General features: G+C 38.5%; 1 protein-coding gene across 5 annotated transcripts in view; it reads left to right on the top strand.

Annotated features, from left to right (window-relative positions):
• MYZAP (myocardial zonula adherens protein) overlaps positions 1-22,286 on the top strand; it is a 64,491-nt gene that overhangs the window by 23,610 nt on the left and 18,595 nt on the right. For 3 of the 5 annotated variants that reach the window (XM_072148129.1, XM_072148126.1, XM_072148127.1), the window contains exons 3-6: positions 13,908-13,988; positions 19,472-19,633; positions 20,683-20,775; positions 21,737-21,850. In XM_072148129.1, coding sequence (XP_072004230.1) covers positions 13,908-13,988; positions 19,472-19,633; positions 20,683-20,775; positions 21,737-21,850 — 450 coding nt within the window. Of the gene's footprint in view, positions 1-4,246; positions 4,336-13,907; positions 13,989-19,471; positions 19,634-20,682; positions 20,776-21,736; positions 21,851-22,286 lie in introns of those variants that run through there. The other 2 variants (XM_072148130.1, XM_072148128.1) reach the window with 2 other exon arrangements.

The following is a 22,286-nucleotide window of genomic DNA, read 5'->3' as shown; positions in this document are numbered from 1 at the left end:
CTACCCCATTAATCACATCATCAAACACAGCATTCCTCCAGGCTCCACTTAGCCACTGATCCACAAGTTCTTTGGGGGTTTAGGTGGTTGAGGCCTATGGAGCATTGGGTACTTGTCAGCTAAAATCAATGCTCCCAGTTTCTCTCAAGCACTGGGCACCAATCTGTTTTGGGTCCTGACGCTTTAACAGCCCCTTCCATCTACTTCTCTTTATGCCTTATGCCTACTTACTATTCATCACTTCATGTCATGTGATGATCAGCTATGGTCTGTTGCCCAGTTGCATTAACATCTACCCCATGAATGTATCTAATCACATGAAAATACAGTATTCCTCCAGGCTCCTCATACATAACTCTAGGTAAATATAAAGGTGTTTTGTAGTGTTAATATAGTGACACTTAGCCACTGATCCATAGGTGTTTTGGGGGTTAAGTATCCCAAATAGCTATGACAGTTTTACTGTAACTGCTAGTTAAGGGTAGAACCTCCTAAATTGAACTGCATTTAAACAACTCATGCTGTCCACCTCAGTGTCAATTTGTGTGGCAGCTCAACATATAAAAAGTTTACAAGTTGAGAACACATTCCTCCAGCGTGTTAATTGCTCTGTAATTGTGGTGTGTGGCCAGCTAATGTAGTGTGATGATTCATATGGCATAATATTTTTTCTCCAAAAAATAATAAATATGCTGCATTTCAAAACAACCAGCCACAGTAATAAAATATTTTGTAGACCAACCCCATTACAGATTTTAAGGCAGGTGTGCACAATCTGTAGGCAACACGTGGCCTGCACCCAAGCTGTGGCAGCATAAGTAACCAATGAGAAACAGACTGACCACTGGCAGGAATTCCTATACTGTTTTTTTTATTTCAGTTTTGGACCCAATCTATTTTGGGTCCTGATGCTGGTAGTATAGGCAGGCATCAGGACCCTGTCTGTCTGTGTGGGGTCTGTAGCATTATTTCATGTCTACTCTAATGGGTCTCCATTATTAATTTTTTGTCTAGACTGGGGTCTCCATTATTATTTTTGTCTTAATTGCAAATCAACATTATTTTTACATTATTTTTATTATTATACTTTCTGTAAACTGGGGTCTCCATTAATATTGTTTCCTCTGTGGTTGGCAATATTATGGTCTGCTGCTTTACTGTGGGAACATATTTTGTGCTGTACTACTATGGTAGTTGCAGCTTTTTTAGTGTTATGCAAGTAAGGCCCCTTTAAGTTGATTGTTATGTCATGTACAACCTTAAAGCCAAAGAAAGGTTATTTGTCGGAAAGGTTTACCTGAGACAACCTCTGATTGTCATATCTGATCATCAGTTGGGTTCTCTGTCTTGTGCACCTTATTGATATTATGAAAGAATGAGAATCTGTGTCCAGAACTGTCTGTTCTTTGATCTTTGGATCTCTTCATTGATTCTTGGCATTTCTTACATACTTCACTAGTGTCTTTTCATTCACATGGATCATTGCCAGTCACAGCCTAAAAATGCTTTTTTATTGTTTTTGCATATGAAATGGCCAGGATTTTCTGCCGTCCTGTGGTCATGAATGCTGAAGCAAAATATATTTTGAAGCGGTACATATTTTTTAATAACATGAAAAGAAGGCAGAACTCCAAAGTATTAAAGTGAAAAAAGTCAGTGGTCCTCTTTACTCCATAACACAATGTACAGGGATGTTTCGGCTCTATGTGAGCCTTTTCAGGATCCAGGTTGATTACGATACTGTTATTATTATGCCCTTATCGATATACATGATGCTTTTTGTGCAGTTTACGGCAACCTACAGTTAGCTCTGTATGCAGAGTGATACTTTTGCTCCTTCATGGGATCCAGTAATGAGTTGCGATCTGTATTTTGTGATGTAACTGGTTGCCTTGACAGCCAGTACATGATGCCATATCTTAGCGCATGCGCACATGTTGTTAGTTGTTATTGAGCTTGCGTTTCACCAATGTATGTCGCACATGCGCCAGCAGTAACACTAAGTCCCACTTAGGCTGTACTATCAAGGGTAAGGGTTGGTGAGTTATCCGAAAACCTTTTTTGGGTGGATTTTATATGTAACAAAGCACTTATGAATTTGTAATTTCGGATATCTTTAGGGATTGAAGTTCACAACATGCACTTTATCACATTGGCACTTTATAAATGTAGTGTATGAGTATTTAGATGTACGCTTGCACTTAATATGAGATGGTATATATCAAAATTTTTATTTTGCACCATATGTACGATATTTATTGTGGGATAGGTCAATGAGGGGGAGGGAACTATGCAGTCATGTGATGGATATTTTTTTGTATATATGTCTGCCTCTCACACTTATCTCTTGGCTTCAAAAAGGATCACATAGAGCCAAAACATTGTTGTACATTGTTTTATGGAATTAGGAGGACCACTATCTTTTTTCACTTGAATACTTTGGAGTGTTGCCTTCTTTCCATTTTATATTATTGAGGACCTGGAGCCCGGCCCTATTAGGCCTGCACCTACCACTGTGCCTTATGGTGTACTGTATGGACTTTCCTTAAGTATATATTAAATGAAATGTGAATGCCCAGATGGGAATACCCTTTTAACTCCTTACTGACAGTTAGTCATTACAATTGTTTCCTTACAGATATGAAATATCCTCCTCTTATCTGTCTGCTTTGTACTGGACCTCTGAATTGATTTCATATACAATGCTCATTGCATGGAAAACTAATGCAATAGTTTAGCTATGTTTCCTTTTTTTGTTACAGTTTAGTTTTTGCAGTTTACGCTTTATTTTTACATTTAAGTTACTTGCCTAAAAACAATGCATTATGAACAAAGGGTATTATTATTCCGCAGATGGCAATGGCATATTATTACTTATTTTAACTGTTTCAGACCCTAAATATAAATTTTAGGAAAACTTGTGGACACAATAATACATGGTATCTGCATTATCAGTATTGGCATTGTGTAACCTAGAACTTTGTTATGTAAAACAAGACACATACAAGTAGCTCTTTGTTTCATTATTGGCAACATGTTTCTGTTTGCTTTTCTACACAGTTTTCTTCCTGTACAATATTTAGGTGTCCTTGCCATTCTGTTTCTTATGTTTGGCATTTATTATGTGCAACACTCTTTGCTAAATGCGAAGTGATACTTTATGTGGAGTACAAATGTTACCATTATTTTTAGATCTCACTGGATCTTGGAAGCATTACACATCAGGATGTAACTAGTCTGTCCACGCTGCCACAGATGAAGCTTTACACATTTTTGTTCCCCATTATAATGCAAAAATGCTTTTTGCTGTGCCGTATATATCAATAAATATTCAGCCAATATAAATTAGGACACATTTCTACCTTTCCAATCTCCTAACGCTAAATATATATTCTTCAAATGCAACTGGGTTGTACTGTATGAATACAACATGACTGACAGTGACTGATAGTCCTACAACACAGATAAGTCCTACTTTTTATTTCATGCAATAAGTCAATTACCTGCATACATATAAAATCCGCACACAACAGTCTGAGTAATAGTTATATTATATGACCACATTTTCTCTCTCTTCGAACTCTTACAGTAAAGGATGTGCTAAGTAAAGAGAATAGTAAGGAACTCCCTGCCACAAGATTTTGTGATGGTTGATTCATTTAACAAGTTCGAAAGGGGCTTGGATGTATGCAATTTTTACTCTGATTACCTATTCTCTCATCCAAATTCTCAGGACCAATGTGAACAGTGGTGGTACGACATCCAGACCCCACACTGTTTAAGAGTTTTAGCAGCCATAAGTTGCTAGCAATTAAACAGTGAATGCAACTGAAAGCAAAATACTCAATATAAAATACTAATAAAATACTAATATCCATTGTAATGTGTTGTTAACTACTTATTTGTTCCTATTGACTTAAAGGAGAGCAGAGCTGCGGTGTCAAGTTAGGGTTTTTGGACCCCTTTTACCTACTAATAGCCTATACTGAAGTATCAAAGTTGTTTTGAGAACCTGAAGCTCCCTTTTCAGTTAATAATAATATTTATATATCAACATCATGTACCACTGTGCTTTACTGATAATAGGGAGCAAATAAAATAACCTAGTCATATGAAACAATAGGAGTGATGAACCTGTACAGTACCTGTACAGTAAATTACTAATATCCAGTGGTCCGTTTGTAACTAGGGGTCGTCTGTAAGTCGGGTGTTCTTAAGTAGGGGACCACCTGTACTTAGTTTTTTGTATGTCTGTGAATCTGAGCACCAGTTCTCAGGGGAAGCGGGTAAAACACGTCACCAGAAAGGTTTTATCAGCATAACAACTACATGAAGGTTAAGTATATGGATAATTTATCACCTGTTTATCAGAAAGATAAGATCGGGAGCGTTCCAGTGTGGGAACATACTGCAGCCCGGTTAGTGTGATAGGAAAATGTTGACGTTAATAAAGGTATTACTTCTGCAGATGCTACAGCTATACACAAAAGCCTTACTATTCCTGGAAATGCTTCAGATTTTATCTGCAGAGAATGCACAACACATTACTAAAATCAGTGACATGAAGGCTCAGCAGAGGTGAACAGATCAGCACTATAATGCATTGTATGGTATATTATTGGATGTAGGATTACATAGTATATATAGTACATTAATAATATCTATGCAATGTATTAATATCATGCATAGAACGATAATAAAGTACAAGTTGTTTTTAATATATTTTCTATTGCCTATTATGTTACTGTGTGGATAGCAGCAATCTATAATTTTTTTTTAACTATAAAATAATAGTTGAACTGTTGCTGTATAATGTATACAGTGTATTAGGGAACTGGAGGAGCAGCAAGTGAGAACCACTTTAAAAAAAATATATATATTTCAGATATTTTCCATGCAATAAACTGTTAATGTTGAACTTGCTTCTGGTTAAGTAGGTTAGAAGTTAAAGAAGTAGCAATGAGTGGAATGTTAAGTGATACTGAGGGTCAGGCAAGCAATCTTTTTTGGTATCATACAGTCATATAAGGAAGAGGGATGAGGTCTAAGGACTGGATCTCAGCTAACCTATGTAAGACATATAAAGAAAGACTTATAAAAGTGTTTAAAATAGCTAAAATACCTAGTGAAAATAATGGTCTCAGGAACAGTACATCACATGACATGAAGATAGCTAATTAGAAGCTAGCCAGCCCATGATCTCCGCCATTGCCTTGATGGCTGAGTGCAGGGACATATCAGTCTCTTGGGGGACAGTGTTGGTGGTAGTCTTACAGAAAAAGCCATTGATAGTTTGCAGGCAAGGGGGGGGGGAGGTCAATACACACTGTTCATTCCTGCTGCTGCTGCCACCCATTTTAGGACTCAATAGTCAATACGCCGGCCAAAAATGCTCTTTGGTTCATTAGTCAAAACGCTGTGTTCATTGGTGCTGCTGACAGGCTGCAAAAAAAATCTTAGCTGGCTGCTCCACTCATTACCACAGGACCCCCTTTTTCCTGATCACGGGGGTTTCCATTGTTGTTATCAGTGGGGGTTCCAGGAGTTGGACCCTCTTCAATCAGCTAGTTATTCACTATGCTACGTACAGGGGATAACTTTAAGAGTTGGGGCAACCCCTTTAGCTGGTACGTAATCAAAAACAATTGTCTTTTATTGAGCTTTTGGACCATTGGCATCTGTTGTGGGATTTTACTCGATGCTGCTGTATGTTTTTTTCTGTCCCTCTCACCAGGGATAGGGACAGATTTCTATCCACTAGAAATAAACATAGAAGCTTTCTATAACAGGACGTCAAGCACAGATCTGGAAAATGGTGAGGAATTGATACAGAAAGTGTATTGGACTATTGTCTAACTTTTCATTACACAATCCATATCAATATTTGCTGAAAGTGGACAATCCCTTTAATATGTGAATGTCTCAGCACTGAGTGCAGTATGGAGTAATGAGGGATATACTAATTTTAGCAATTTATGTGTGAATATAGTGTAAATTTGTGATACTTACAGTTGACACCAGGCCTGTAATTGCTGCAGGTTAGCCAAAGCATAATCTTCTGTGACTAATCTTTGATGAATTACAGTAACAAGATAGTGGGTCAAATATATAACCCGCAGAAGAAACAGATTCTCACTGTAGGTTTAAAAGCTGCAGTATGTTTATTATTGTTGTGGATTCGGGGTGCAGAATTCAGTCCATTGTGGACATCACTTGTCTGTTTTGGTTCTGACCCATATGTCCCCAATCTAAAAATGGATTTTTACATTGCAGCTTATTTTTATCTGAGGCCGTGACTGATATTTCCATTTGTTATGAGTACATTATAGTAAGTAGTGATAAATTCATTGTCATGCTATTGGCATTTACTGATAATGCTGACAGTACAGTACTTAATACTCCAATAGTCAATAGGGGATAATTACTATGATTAGAAGCAAACAAATGGTCCAGTACCTCTTATTGCCTTGTGTAAACCTCACTTATTGTTTGGCCATATCCTTTGGTACATAGGGAAATGGGCAGGTCCATTATAAAGCCGTGATTGTAGGGTTGTAGAGAACAAGATGCTTGAGACGTCCTGCATTCTGCTAACATCAGCTTCATATGGTTGTTTTATGTCTTCTAAATGTGGTTGTAAATTCTTCAGGGATATCCAGCATCTAACATTTACCTTATATACTCGAGTATAAGCCTAGTTTTTCAGCACAAAAAAATGTGCTGAAAACCCAAACTCGGCTTATACTCGAGTAAAAAATATATAGGTTTTACCAGGTTTTTGTGGTAAAATTAGGGGCCTCGGCTTATACTTGGGTCGGCTTATACTCAAGTATATACGGTATATGCCTTATAACAGGCTAGAATTGTGTTACTAGTTTTGCCAATTTTTTTACTCTGTTTACCAATGGCTGGTACGCTATTCCCTATCTTATCAATGTGCAAACATAGAAGTTCCCTCTGATACAATGACGCTCAAGGGAATGGAAACCGCCCAGATCTCAGTATATAGCAAGTGTAATATTAAAGTTAATTTCATTTTTTTTATCATTAGGGTCATGACCTTTAAAACTAAAATGAGAACTATTTTTTTATGGGACTATACTGGCAATATGTAACAATATATCCTCAGGTCATTAGTCAGTGATTATGGGGGTATGAGCTGCTTACTTCCGACTCTGTGAAACAGTTTGGCAGGGATAACAGGTTGTCACACTATTTATAATTGTTTTTAGCAAATTGTTTTTTGCAAAACCACTCAGTTCAGGGATTAAGATATGTTCCTGCATCAGTGTAGCTACAGCATTCTCAAGGTATGTTTGCTTCATAATGCATAAAAATAAATGGTAGATTTCCTTTAAAGAAGTTTTCCATTTATATGGAAAACCACAAGGAGCAGCTTAAAGGGAACCTGTCACCATGAGACCCATTTTCAGCACCCCCCAGTGCCCACAGAGCATAGTACATACACTGCCAAAGAGTTTTTGTATAAAAAATAGGTTTTACATAAAAAAAAAAACATTTGTTATGTAGAACCTTTCAATGCCATGTGCTCTGTGACTAGGCACTAGGCACCTGGGAGTGGCTATAGAGGAGCAGTTTCCCCCCTCCCTTGGGAAACCGCACCTCCGTGCGTCCTTTTTAAATATATTAAAATGTCCATCACCCACTTAGCTATGCTATTTCTGGCGCTAATAGCTAACTAGCTTTAATAACTTCAGTGTATGGAGATTATTGTGGTTTCATTTTTAGCATCTTGAGATGATGTTTTCTAGCATTTTGAGGACAGTACAGCCTTTTGATCACTTTTTATAAAAAATAATTTATATGTTGCAAAACTACGAAAAATGGGAATTTTTAACTTTGGGTCCTTTTTTTCATTATGGGGTTACATGCCGGGAATGACTGTTATTATATTTTGATAGATCGGACATTTTGGGACACAGCAATACCCAACATTTTAATGATTTTTTTACTGTTTATTTATATTTATATCAGTTCTAGGAAAAGGACAGGTGATTTGAATTTTTATGTTTTTTTTTTTAATTTTTAATTTTTTCTATTTATACCTCCTAGGATATACTACAGCATGGCAGTATATGGGGTTTTACTACTCATTTATTACACTGCAACAAATGCCCAGAAATCATACAGCCTCTGGTCTTACAAAGACCCAAGGTGGTCATGGAGACAGATTGTGGCTCGCCGATGACATCACAGGGAGTGCTGATTAAATCCAAGATGGTGTCACCTATACGCCGCCAGCTTTTTACCGCTGCCAGCAAAGCTGCTGCTGCTATCACCAATCGCGGGAGTTACTGATGGGTGTTTGCTGCAATATGCAGCAAACACACACCGGCTATGGAGAGGGCTCAGCCCATGAACCCACTCCATACATCTGCAACCGATGTGTGACATAACTATACGTCATTAAGGGATTAACAACTGTCTGTCTATTATTAAACCTAGTGGACTGAGTGAAAACTGCAGGATATAGTACGATTCTTATATAAGGATAGTGATTTACAAATTATTAAAAAAAAAATTTAAGTAAAAAAAATATGTTTAAAATAAATGGTTGTTGAAAACAAATTGTTCATTTTCTGATGACATATTCCCTTTAGGGAATTAGATGAATTATTAACATTAAAGAGAACCCGTCATGCAAAATAACCCCCCTAAACTAAATATATTTTCATAAACTGCCATTAGAGAGCATTGCCTCTATCCCTTCATTGTCCCTCTACATGCCTGTAAACCTAAGCAATGAGGTCCTAAAGCTGAATGCAAATGACCTGTGAAATGTCCAATGAAGCATTAGCATATTCAAGCTGTCCACTCTATTCATGAGTGGGAGGCACAGCCACACCCCCAGTGCATGACTGACAGCCTGTATAATGATGTGTTTCCTGGTGCTGGTGGCCACGCCCCCTGCAGCCTGTGTGTGCGTATAGGAGAGATACAGCAGCTCCAGGCAGCCATGTTACAACAGAACATGTCAGATTCATGTGTAGCTGATGTCTGTCCCTCACCTGAATATTAGGAGGATGCAGCATGTCAGCAGATACAGCACACACTAGCAATGCTTTACTATACATTACACACAGACATGAGCAGGGGGAGGAGAGGGGAGGGGTAACAGCGGTGACATCACTGCCTCTGACCATGTGATCAGCCTCATTTATATGATAAAGAATAGATGATTTTATAATGATTAATGTATGAAATGACTAGATAAAGGCTGGGATGGGATCCATATGAGCTGCTCCAACAGGTAGTGGTGACAGGACTAGTGACACAGACCTGGTGACAGGTGTCCTTTAAGTAATGCGGCATTTATTATATAGAGTCAAGCATATATTGTTCCCCTAAATTAGACACAATGCGGGGAGTGTCATAATCTTCAGTGCTGTCTAAAACTCTAATGTGTTAAGCCATAAAACAAACATGGAAGGATTATATAAGGATAATGCTCTGATCCTGTATATTTCCTCCCTTTCTAATTATAGTAACCTAATCAGGGCTCATGTATAGCTTGTTTTTAGATTTTGTTGCATTGAGTGGGAAGTTTGGTATTACATTTATAAATAGAGCATTGATGACTGTAATTTTGTATTACATAATGTTTTACATTAGATTTTGGTAATTTAGATTTTGTGTGGGCTGTACTGTTTCTTCACATACTCCTTGTTCCTGGTATTAATATATCATGAGTCAAGAACACAATGTCGAATGTTTCAGAGAGAAAATGTAATAATTATCGTTGTCATTTGTACCATACAATTATCCCTGTTATAGAATGATGTCTGCTATAGGTGCACCTGAAAGAATTCCTTTTATATGACAAATTGTAGTTGACTTTCAGTTCCGTATATTTACCTGATTATGATCTTAAGTGGCTCAGTACATGTCAATAAATGCAGGATAGTGTGGCGTTACAACAATTTATTCCTTGTTACATAGTGGTTCTTTGGTATTACAAAGGAGGGCCACTGAAACGGTCTTTAATTTTAAAGGCTAATAGTAATGAGGGCGCAGGAAATAATTGAGGTAGAACAGGTTGAGCATCTGGTCTGTGTTAGTATGATGTGGCCAGCAGGTGCTCTGTACTATCAGTTGCAGTAAATGCAACACTATGACACTTGATATGTTCAGTTTTGAAGAAAAAGTACTAATAACATGTAATATGAGCATGCATTTGCTTAATATGCTAAAAAATGTAGTTTTGAAAAATGATTTTTCTGGTTTACGTAATAACAACAAACAAAACTAAAAAAAAAGGAAAAATTATAATACCGTAAATAATGCATAGCCTTTCTCTTGATGTCCTATACACACAGCCAAGTATTACTAGATATTGATAAAGTTTGACTTAAAGAGGTTTTGCTATGGGATAGGGCCTTTCTTGCTGATCAGCGGGGGTCTCAGTTATGAGACAACCACAGATCACGAAAAACGAGGGGTCCGATGGGGTCCCACGTGCCTCCGTCAGTCCTCTCGTCGCTCCGTCAGAGTAATGAAGCAGACGGCCACGCATGACCGTTCTGCTGTTTTAATCTCTATGGAGCTGGCGGAAATTGACGAGTGCCGCGTCCTTCATATTAATTAAGTTATAAATATAATGATTTTTTTAGCTGTATTTTTAGTATTTCTGACCATGATAAAGGAAATCTACCATCAAAATAAAGCATTATAAGGGGCACTAGTTTCATTGGCCTCCTTCCTTCTAAAATCAACTTTTAAGATTATGCTAATGATCCTCTAGGGGGCGTTACCAGAGCCAGGGGTGTACTGTCCATGAGGCGAGTTGAACCTTCTGCCTCAGGGAGCACCACCCAGAGCAAGTTGGGGGGGAGGCAGCATCAGGGGCACAATCACCTCCTATAAAGCAGGACCTGACAACTAACAATAATGTCTCTTCACACCTGATGTCAGCATGGGTGTGAGACAATGATTGGAGTACCAACTTACTAAAACTATAACCTGATATATTGCTGATATATATAATCGTTCTTCTGGATGGGGCAGGAGGGGGCTCTATTCTATAGCTCGCCTCAGGCAACACAGAGTTTAGATTAATCCCTGACCAGAGCCCTTCTGTGCTGCAGCTTCACAGGCTCTACCACTGTGCAACAAGCACCTCCCCCTCCTGCTGTGTGTTGAAACGTTCTCTGCTGCTGTGAAATAATGGGGGAAGTGCTGAGGGAGCAGGAGGGAGAGTGAGGCTCCCTTTTAAATCAATTATATTTGAAAATGCTGTATAATAGATCCCCTACCACTATATTCTTGGCACTGATTGATGCATCCATGCCAAAATGGCATCAGAAAAAGAGATAATTTTCTTTGGAAGACAAATTCCTTTAATCTTCCACCAACTCAGGCCTTTTGCATTCTTTAATATGTACTACTCACAGATTCTGGAACAGTTGGAATTGTACTCTTTCCTCCACCATTCAGTCACTACCTTTACTATTGGCACTAAATTGACTAATAAGAATATCAGTGGTGCCATACTATACTGTATGTCAAATTTAGGAAATCTGCATGTAACTTTATTTCCACTTATTTATTGATAAAAATATAAAGCAAGTTAAAGGGCAGAAGGAGTTGAAGTCTTATTCACTGATTAGAATGACATTGTTTATGTTTGTATATGCAATGTATGTATTATATTAACTATACACTCACCGGCCACTTTATTAGGTACACCATGCTAGTAACGGGTTGGACCCCCTTTTGCCTTCAGAACTGCCTCAATTTTTTGTGGCATAGATTCAACAAGGTGCTGGAAGCATTCCTCAGAGATTTTGGTCCATATTGACATGATGGCATCACACAGTTGCTGCAGATTTGTCGGCTGCACATCCATGATGCGAATCTCCCATTCCAACACATCCCAAGGATGCTCTATTGGATTGAGATCTGGTGACTGTGGAGGCCATTTGAGTACAGTGAACTCATTGTCATGTTCAAGAAACCAGTCTGAGATGATTCCAGCTTTATGACATGGCGCATTATCCTGCTGAAAGTAGCCATCAGATGTTGGGTACATTGTGGTCATAAAGGGATGGACATGGTCAGCAACAATACTCTGGTAGGCTGTGGCGTTGCTCAATTGGTACCCAAAGAGTGCCAAGAAAATATTCCCCACACCATGACACCACCACCACCAGCCTGAACCGTTGATACAAGGCAGGATGGATCCATACTTTCATGTTGTTGACGCCAAGTTCTGACCCTAACATCCGAATGTCGCAGCAGAAATTGAGACTCATCAGACCAGGCAACGTTTTTCCAATCTTCTACTGTCCAATTTCGAAGAGCTTGTGCAAATTGTAGCCTCAGTTTCCTGTTCTTAGCAGAAAGGAGTGGCACCCGGTGTGGTCTTCTGCTGCTGTAGCCCATCTGCCTCAAAGTTCGACGTACTGTGCGTTCAGAGATGCTCTTCTGCCTACCTTGGTTGTAACGGGTGGCGATTTGAGTCACTGTTGCCTTTTTATCTGCTTGAAACAGTCTGCCCATTCTCCTCTAACCTCTGGCATCAATAAGGCATTTCCGCCCACAGAACTGCCGCTCACTGGATGTTTTTTCTTTTTCGGACCATTCTCTGTAAACCCTAGAGATGGTTGTGCGTGAAAATCCCAGTAGATCAGCAGTTTCTGAAATACTCAGACCAGCCCTTCTGACACCAACAACCATGCCACGTTCAAAGGCACTCAAATCACCTTTCTTCCCCATACTGATGCTCGGTTTGAACTGCAGGAGATTGTCTTGACCATGTCTACATGCCTAAATGCACTGAGTTGCCGCCATGTGATTGGCTGATTAGAAATTAAGTGTTAACGAGCAGTTGGACAGGTGTACCTTATAAAGTGGCCGGCGAGTGTATATCCTCAGTTTTATACATGAATAGGTCCACATCTTTAATGATGTATTATGCTGAGTGTGATGAATAACAAAAATTTTACTTTTTGTAATGTTATATTTATATACAGTCTGTATGTGACTCAGTATGTGGCCACATTCACACGACCATAGGGGGACATATGTACGGCTGCAAGCTTCCGGCCGTACATACGTCCCCCCACAGGCCGGCAATGGTCGCATGGAAGGATACGTAAACGGGAAAAAGATAGGATATGTCCTATCTTTCACCGTCTTACGGGCTGTACGTAATTCATTGCAATGGAGAGGTGAGGGGTCACCATCGCAGCTGACTTATGGGCATAGGTCAGTGTGCTTGTGACCTATGTTGTATTCACAATACAACTTTTCCACTTGGATTTTACTCTCGCCACTGTTACTGTAAAACACAGCCTGAGACACATAAGCTGCATTGGTCTTATTTTGCAAGTGCCTTAAAGGTTAGACAACTGCTTTCAGGTGCTAAAAGACCAAAATTAGAGCTACTTTTTTAATGTTCAAGATATCAAGCCCTAACAGCTCTCAATATACAGTATATATGAGAACACAGTGATTCAGATAGAGCGGTGGGGACCACAGTTTGGCGCATGCGATCGGATTTGGCGCAATTGCGCCAGCTTTCATGTCATACAAATTGGGGGGCAGGCCGTCAGATGATCCGACAGATTCGGACAACTTGTCGCAAGCCAAGCACTTACCTGCACCTGGAAGAAGAAGGTGAAATCCGGTGGACCTGAGCGGGGAAGCGACAAGTGCAGGATATCGGGCGCATTATCTTCATGAATAGCGGCAGAGTTCATCCTCGTCGGACAATCCGGATCGGGGATTGCGCAGGGACCGGGTAAGTAAATGTGCCCCACTGTGTACTCTAATTAGAATTAGAGCTAGAGATACAAATTAACCGGTGGTGTTGCTGCATTAGGTAATGAAAGTTTAATAAATGTCTTATGCTGTTATGGGAAAACCTTCTCTTTTTCTCTGTTTAGGTTGATTCCAGACAAACCCTTGAGAAAAGAAAACGAAATGGCTTCATTTCTGAAAGAAACACATCAGAACCGCCAACTCTTGTGAGCCATTTTCATTTCTATATTGTTCTCCTTCAGTGACACTACATGTCTTAGACCGATATTGTTATATGTTAAATCTTTTTTTATTAGACAATCAAATATTATCAACCCCTTCGTGACTAAGCCATTTTAGACCAAGTCTTATTTTTTAAATCTGCCTTGTGTTATTATAAGTGGTTATAACTTTCTAACGCTTTTGTGACAAAATGTGATGTTTTGGACCCCGGAGGGGTAAGCAAGGTCAATTAATAATAATAATATAATAATAATCTTTATTTATATAGCACCATCAAATTCCGTAGCGCTTTACAAATCATAGGGGACATATACAACTATATTACTTTACAAAGAACAAACAGTCATATGGAACAATAGGAGTGAGGGCCCTGCTCACAAGAGCTTATAGTCTATGAGGATGAGGGGGTGACACAAGAGATTATATAATGGTCCAGCCATTCTTTATAAGGGAACAATATAAAATAATTTAATAAATAATTTACTAAACAACGATGTTGGTGCTTGAACCAGCCATCAGCCGCCATCTTATTTACAGGGTCCTAGGAGAAAAAGACTGCAGAGAAGCCTGGAGCTTGGTATATATCAGCTGTTTGCCAGATAACAGATTAATTATCCTTTACAGACACTCCCAGAACACACGGGTTCTGGGAGGTGCATGAAGTGAGTTAGATTTGTCCACACAACCTCCGGACATGGCACATCAATAAATTACAACCATGAATGGCTGAAAGACTGAAGGTCCGTATTATGTAGGGTGAGGAACCAACCCAGTGGCATGTATATAAACTGAGACACAGACGTGGGGATTCATGGATCGAGATAAAAGCAACTCAGATTAATTTTTTGTGTTTTCATTTTCACTCCCCACCTCCAAAAAGCTAGAACTTTTTTATTTTTCTGTGTACAGAGCTGTTTGAGGGCTTGTTTTCAGCATAAGAAATTGCACTTCAAAATTGAGGTATTTAATACTCCATGCCATGTACTGGGAAGCGTTAAAAAAAAATACAAATGCAGTGAAATTGGTGAAGAAACGCATTTGCGCTGTTTACTTGTGGGCTTGGATTTTACGATTTTAATGTACGCCCCAAATGACATGTCTAATTTATTCTTTATATCGGTACATTTACGGGGATACCAAATTTATATAGGTTTTATAATGTTTTCATACATTTACAAAAATTAAACCCTCCTGTACAAAAAAAAAAATATTTTGCCATCTTCTGGTGCTAATAACTTTTTTATACTTTGGTGTACGGGGCTGTGGGGAGCTGTTTGGTGATGTTTTCAATGCTATCATTTTTAGGACTGTACGACCTTTTGATCACTTTTCATATTTTTTAAAATGGCAAAAAAGTGCCATTTTCGACTTTGGCCACTATTTTCCATTACGGGGTTAAAAACTGTGAAAAAACTTTATTATATTTTTATAGATTGGGAATAGATCGGGTTACCTAATGTGTTTATGATTTTTACTGTTTATTTCTATTTATATCAGTTCTAGGGAAAGGGGGTGATTTGAATTTTTAGGGTTTTTTATTATAATTTTTTTTTTTTTAATACAATTTTTTTTATTATTTAACCATAGGTTGTCTGATTGATCCTATCATATACTCACATACTACAGTGTATATGGGGACTTTCCTACTCAATTAGAGCAGCTTTTTTTAATGTTCAAGATATCAAGATAAGCTTCCAATATATATATATGAGAACAGTGTCAGTGATTCAGATAGAGTGGTGGGGACCACAGTTTCTCTTGCCCCCATCATCGTGCACAATCAGTGCTGAACAGTAGAGAGCGTAGTTAGCACATTGGGGCTCATTTACTAAGGGCCCTGTGGACCACACTCTCGTCGGACATACCAACGATTTCCATTTTGCGCCGCTGGGACAAGGATTTAAAAGGGGTTTTTGGTGCACGTGATCGGATTTTGGCGCAATCGTGTCGGCTTTCATGCGACACAAATTGAGGGGCGAGCTGTCAGACGATCCGACGGATTTAACTTAAAAATTGTGTAGCAAGCCAAGCACTTACCTGCACCTGGAAGAAGAAGGTGAACTCTGGTGGACCTGAGCGGGGATGCGACACATGCAGGATATGGGGCACACTATCTTCATGAATCGCGGCAGAGTTCATCCTCGAAGGACAGTCCGGATCGGGGATTGCGCAGGGACCGGGTAAGTAAATGTGCCCCATTGTCTACTCTAATTAGAATTAGAGCTAGAGAAAAAAAAAAATTAATGAATCTATTTATATTTATATCAGTTCTAGGGAAAGGGGGTGATTTTATTAGGTTTTTTTATTATAATTTTTTTTTAAACTTTTTTTTAATTTTTATTATTTTTCAGAGTCACTTGGGTACGTTAACCCTAGGTTACTGACATACTACAGTGTATATGGGGACTTTCCTCCTCATTCATTACAATGTGCTGATCGCACATTATAATGAAAGGGTTATAATGCATGGCACAAGAGGAACATATTGATTAAATTGTATTGTATAATCACTTTAATAACTATATAGTGCCAAAGTCCACAGCCTGGAAGAGGTAGCATGGGGAAACATATACTGAGTTCCTTTAATTACAATCAATGAATAACCTAAAAATAAAGTACTGCATTCCTAAAGCTCTAGATATGAGCATATCATGTTATTTGAACTTTGTATCAATACAGTAGGTCTTCTACTCAAAGAGGCAAAAAGAGATCCCTTTGTCCTCTATCTGACAGATATGTGTGTAGGAAATCACTTGACTGTGCTTCTGTATACCATGTGTTACCACAGGATATTCTATATTTATCATTATAGCCAATAGGTCATTTATGAGGCTGTATGTCTTTATTGTATGACATATATTAAATACTTCATTTAAAAAAGTATATACAGGCAGTCCCCAGGTTACGCACAAGTTAGGTTCTGCAGATTTGTTCTTAAGTTGAATTTGTATGTAAGTCGGAACTGTGTACTTTAGAATTGTAACCCCAGCCAAAATTTTTTTGGCCTCTATGACTATTGGATTTTAAAAATGTTGGGTTGTCATAAGAACCAGGATTAACAATAAATCTTAATTGCAGACACCTTTGATAACTGTAAAAGCTGTTTATTGTAGCCTAGGGCTAAAGTACAGTAAATTGTGATAGATTATATGCAGAACAATGATGATGAATAAAACTGATCTAGTGTATATAAAAAAGGGATGGGCACAATTCCATGATAATAGATTGGGAGCTCTTTGGGTTATATGGCAAGACAATGTGTAAAATGGTAAACAGTACGTAACTATAAAAAACGCACAACAACAATCGGGATGTAGAGAAAATACAAATACTTTAATAAATACATGGAAACACTGAGAAAATAAAAGTCATTACAAAAGTAAGGACAACAAACTATGAATACAGCAAATTCACCCCAAACACACACACATATAAAAAATTATGAATATTTGATAAATTTAAGATAAACCACACTCCAGCAAAACTGACTTTAATAATTCCCTTTATGATAAATTGCCTCCATGTCTTTGAGGGGTTTAACATCGACTCTAAGTGTATGTTTTACCAGCACTAAGGTAAAATTGTACTATTTGTGGTAGAGAAGGAACATATTTACATGACACATCATGAGAATAAGATTTCTAGTTTAATTAACTTAACCAGTCAAGGTTTCATGTAACATTGCAACCTACAACAGAAGGTATTCCAACTATAAGACTAGGACAGCAGCTGTCAAGGGAAAATAGAGAAGGCAGATCAATGAGAAAGATGACATGTTAATAATTCACTAAGTGGACTGGTATTGGGGTGTGTAGACTGGTGCATTCCTCTTTGTTAGTGTCTTTATTATCTTAGTATGAATATTTTTAATAATACTACCTGCAGAGGTGGATATACTTTATATGTAATGTATGCTATTGAGCAGATTCCTAGGCCTGTCTTATTAAGTAAATTATAAATAATGGACTGACCTAATAAATGTTATGAATACATTTTCTTATTAAATGCTAAAGAGAAAGGATGTAGAAGATTAGGGGAAATAGGTTTGTATTTTTGGTTCATGTTTTAACAAGTCGCATGCAAGGGGTGTTGTAGGAATTCTGGAAATGCCTTTAATGGGGTGTCTGGTTTTATTTAATTTTTATACAATAGATTCTAATAATAATTACAAAAAATACTTACCTCTCTCTGGTCTTTGTTACTATATGGAGGCTTGGCGGTGATGTGTTACGTATTAGAATGTGAATGCTGTGGACACATAATGTCACTATAAGCCAATGTCTATTGACAAAGGCCATCAGTGACAAGTAAGTATTACCTCTATATTACTTTTAGACCCTCATGGGTTTGTAGTATAACATTTTATGAAACCAGACAATCCATTGATATGAACGGGTTAAGAAAGGGGGAAGTATCAGTAAAGTCCTGCATTTAGCATTACTAAAGATACTACAGTGAGGCAGGAAAGTAAGCAGCCAGAAAACTCTCCGTTTTTATATCATTTTAAAAGAAGACTACAAGATCATCTCTCATGGAGCAAGAAGGAAGACTGTCAGGTGAAACCTTCACTCTTGCATTATATACGTGTATTGAAAATAAGGTTTCCTGACAAATGATTTATTAATTATATATTTTTAGATATATTTCTTCACCAATCATTTGTTGCCCCCACTTCATCAAACCTTTGTTTGTATGAGACATTTTCCTAATATGTGTGTCTCATCTTTTATGAGACTACATCTAGTCAGTTCAATAGCACTTCATGTTATATATGACCCAAAATGTTGTAATGAGTATCACCATTACACCTGAAGATATGCTTGTACTGTGTTATATCCTCGTTAATTTTATATTACCAGTTATAGAGGTATATAGAGATATTTTATGAAACTTGTAAAGATTATTGCAATAATAATCTCATTCAGATAATGGGGGTCATTTACGCCCGATTCGCGTTTTCCCGACGTGTTACCCGAATATTTCCGATTTGCGCCGATTGTACCTGAATTGCCCCGGGATTGTGGCGCACGCGATCGGATTGTGGCGCATCGGCGCCGGCATGCGCGCAACAGAAATCGGGGGGCGTGGCCGAACGAAAACCCGACGTATTCGGAAAAACCGCCGCATTTAAAAACCGAAAAAGTGTCGCTTGGGGAGCGCTTACCTTCACCTGGTCCGAGGTGGTGCATTCCGGCGCGATGAGATGACTTTCAGCGCAGCAGCGCCACCTGGTGGACGGCGGAAGAACTACATTCATAAATCCCGGCCGGACCCGAATCCTGAGCAGAGAACGCGCCGCTGGATCGCGACTGGACCGGGTAAGTAAATGTGCCCCAATATGTCTGGAAAGAACAAATATTGCTATATGTTTTCCATCTTAATATGTCGTGTTTAGGAGTTTGTATTGGTCAAAAATACTGGATATTTGGTGGCTCAATCTAACGATTTGTCATGATTGCCTTCACAGCACCTTTATTCTGTACCCAAAGGCAATCCACCACCAGGAACAGGCTCTCATGGACTGGTTTATGGAGTTGTACAAAGGGCTGAAAACGACAATCAAAATGAGGTTGTTGTCTATGAATGGTCCTCCCATCAACTGAAAGAAGAAATGAATTACATTAAAGATGTAAGTATAGTATGATTGTCAATGTCAGCGTGTTGTTTTCTGTTGAGATCTGCATATTACTTCTATGGAATTTGTACAATAGATATTGGGCCACATTTACTAAAACAGTGCAAACTGCACTATGTGCAGTTTGCCGGTGTATAGTGCAGAGTGTGCCAGATTCATGAATTGTGGTGCATGTTCTTCATGAATCTGGCACCCCCTGCATTCCCCCGAGAGTTCAGCAACTTTTTTTGGTGCACCTATAACATGTGGCCTGCAACACACTTCTGTCAGACTCTGCTTGATAAATGTGTCTGTGCACCGGAACGCCCCCTTCAGTGACAAAATTTGTGTAGCGAAAAGAATAGTGCAGCCGCAACACAAAAGGGTCGCATGCGACACATATGTGGCGCAAACATTTCTTAAATACATGTGCAAGCAGTTTGCACATAAAAAAACATACAGGGGCACATTTACTTACCCAGTCACCGGAGTTCACATAAAGTGTATTGTCTGACTATAATGCACTGTGCCGTGATTCACTAAGATTGTGCGCCTGATATCATGAATGTGTCGCTTTCCCGCTCAGGTCCCACAGAGTTTACCATCCTTTTAGTGGTACATCTAAGTGCTTGAGATTGTGAGACAATTTAAAAGTTAAATCCTGCGCTCAGTCTGAATCAGTTAGTACGGCGGCAAATGTCGGCGCCGGGAAGAGGAGGAGAGGGTGGGCGGCGCTCACCCCCACCCCTCTCCATAGCGATATGTGGTGCATGGCACGTATTACAGGGAAAAATAGGACATGTCCTATCTGTCTCCTGGCTACAAAACGGTACGATGCCGCACGTGTGCAGCACCGTACCGCTCCCACACGGCGCCCTGCGCCAATTTCCCTGCATGGGGACGTATATACGCCGTACATACGTCACCCATATGGTCGTATGAATGTAGCACTGGGACTGCGCACTGGGTCTCTTGGATCTTAAGACTAGCTGTCTTCCGAATCTTTAAGTGCACAGAGCAAATTTGCTTTTCTGAACCTCATTCAAATATTATTCTTATTGCAGGTAAGAGTAACTTTGGAAAAGATAAGAGAAAGAATGTTTGGAGAATATGATGATATGAAAGAGAAAATTAAACATCTTACTCAGGAAATGAAGGTAAATGTAAATGGTAAATGTTGTAAACTGTTTAAGGATTTTTTTATCATAGTTAATTCTCTTTTGTTTTTGTTTCTTCTTTTTTTTTCGTCTAATTTATCAGGGTTATTTTTATTAGGGTCTTTCTTTATTGTCTTAAATCGGTCAATTCGCTTTTGTTCCAAAGTGGTATCCGGTTTTGATATACTGTACTTTTCTTTCATTTTGCACAACTTGCACTTGCCTTTTTTAAACCTTTTATACTCCTTGCTAACGCCAAGGTTTTGCTGGCATAGATCAAAAGGGAAAACCTGTGACAGCAAACAGATTCTCTAATTTGAAAAAAACTCTATGGAATAGGAACAAAAAAGGCACCAATGTACTGAAAAAGGTGCAACAAAAGAGAAAAAAGAATATAACTATGATAAATTACCTTCTTTGTATGGAATATCAAGAGTTAATGACTATTACTGTCACTACACTGACAGATCTGACTAGCAACCTGAACCAGTGCCATCACCTATTTGTGTAATGAGTCTTCTACCTCTATAATAACGCCACATTGGTATTCTTGACTACTCCAAAATTCTAAAGTAGATGCACAATTTTTGTAATTATTGTAAATCATCTGTAATCATTTTTCTTTGGAGTTTACATGAAAGCAATATATTAAACCACTAATATGATCAGTGCCAATTCACTGCAGCCATGTGTCCTGCTGATACAAACTATTCAGCAAAAACTGTTGTCTATGTGCATGACTTCTCTGTGTGGTCAATGGCCGTAGTAATAATTCTTATGATGAACTGGAAATAAAAACTATGCATGGTTTACGTGTGGCCAAAATCCTTCCTGCCCATGGTGGCAATTGATTACTCATTTCTGCAATGACAACTAAGGTATAACTATAAAACTATAAAAAAAGATGATTGGCCTTTACATTACGAAAAAATAATATTCATAAAGAATTCCTTTGTTTTAGGTCTCATCAGCACAGCAAGAACTTTTGGAGAGCCACACTCAGGCGCAAGCCTCTGCCATTGACAGTCTTGGAGATACCAATAGTTCCCTCAATGCTTCTTCAATAGATTTACAGGTATTTAATATAATTGCTTGGATCTAAAATAATTAACTTTCCTGGAAGAACCATAAATGATGACTATTTAAGAGGTTTCTGGGCTTAAAATATTGATATAACAGATCTATATAAGGTCCTCAATAGAAAGACCTAGCACTTTCACAGATTAGTGGCTCTTAGCAACTGATAAATCTGAATTGAAAAAGGAAGCAGTCAGCATCCATGTGAATAAGAGTTAAATGAAAACTACAATCAAAATCAAACATGGATAAACCAGGGACATTTACTCATAGATTCAGGCACCGTGACTGTAGTAATCTTCCAATAATTGCTAGGTTTGGTTCACATCCCCTTATTCTGACGCATTCTGATGTGTCCTTACAACATATGGCACAGACGTATCCCCCTGTATGATTATATAGGGGAATACATTGCCCAGGGACTCCTCCTAATC

The sequence above is a fragment of the Engystomops pustulosus genome, chromosome 4, assembly GCF_040894005.1.
Source record: "Engystomops pustulosus chromosome 4, aEngPut4.maternal, whole genome shotgun sequence".
Lineage (NCBI taxonomy): Eukaryota > Metazoa > Chordata > Amphibia > Anura > Leptodactylidae > Engystomops > Engystomops pustulosus.
This window is presented reverse-complemented; position numbering and strand designations above follow the sequence as displayed.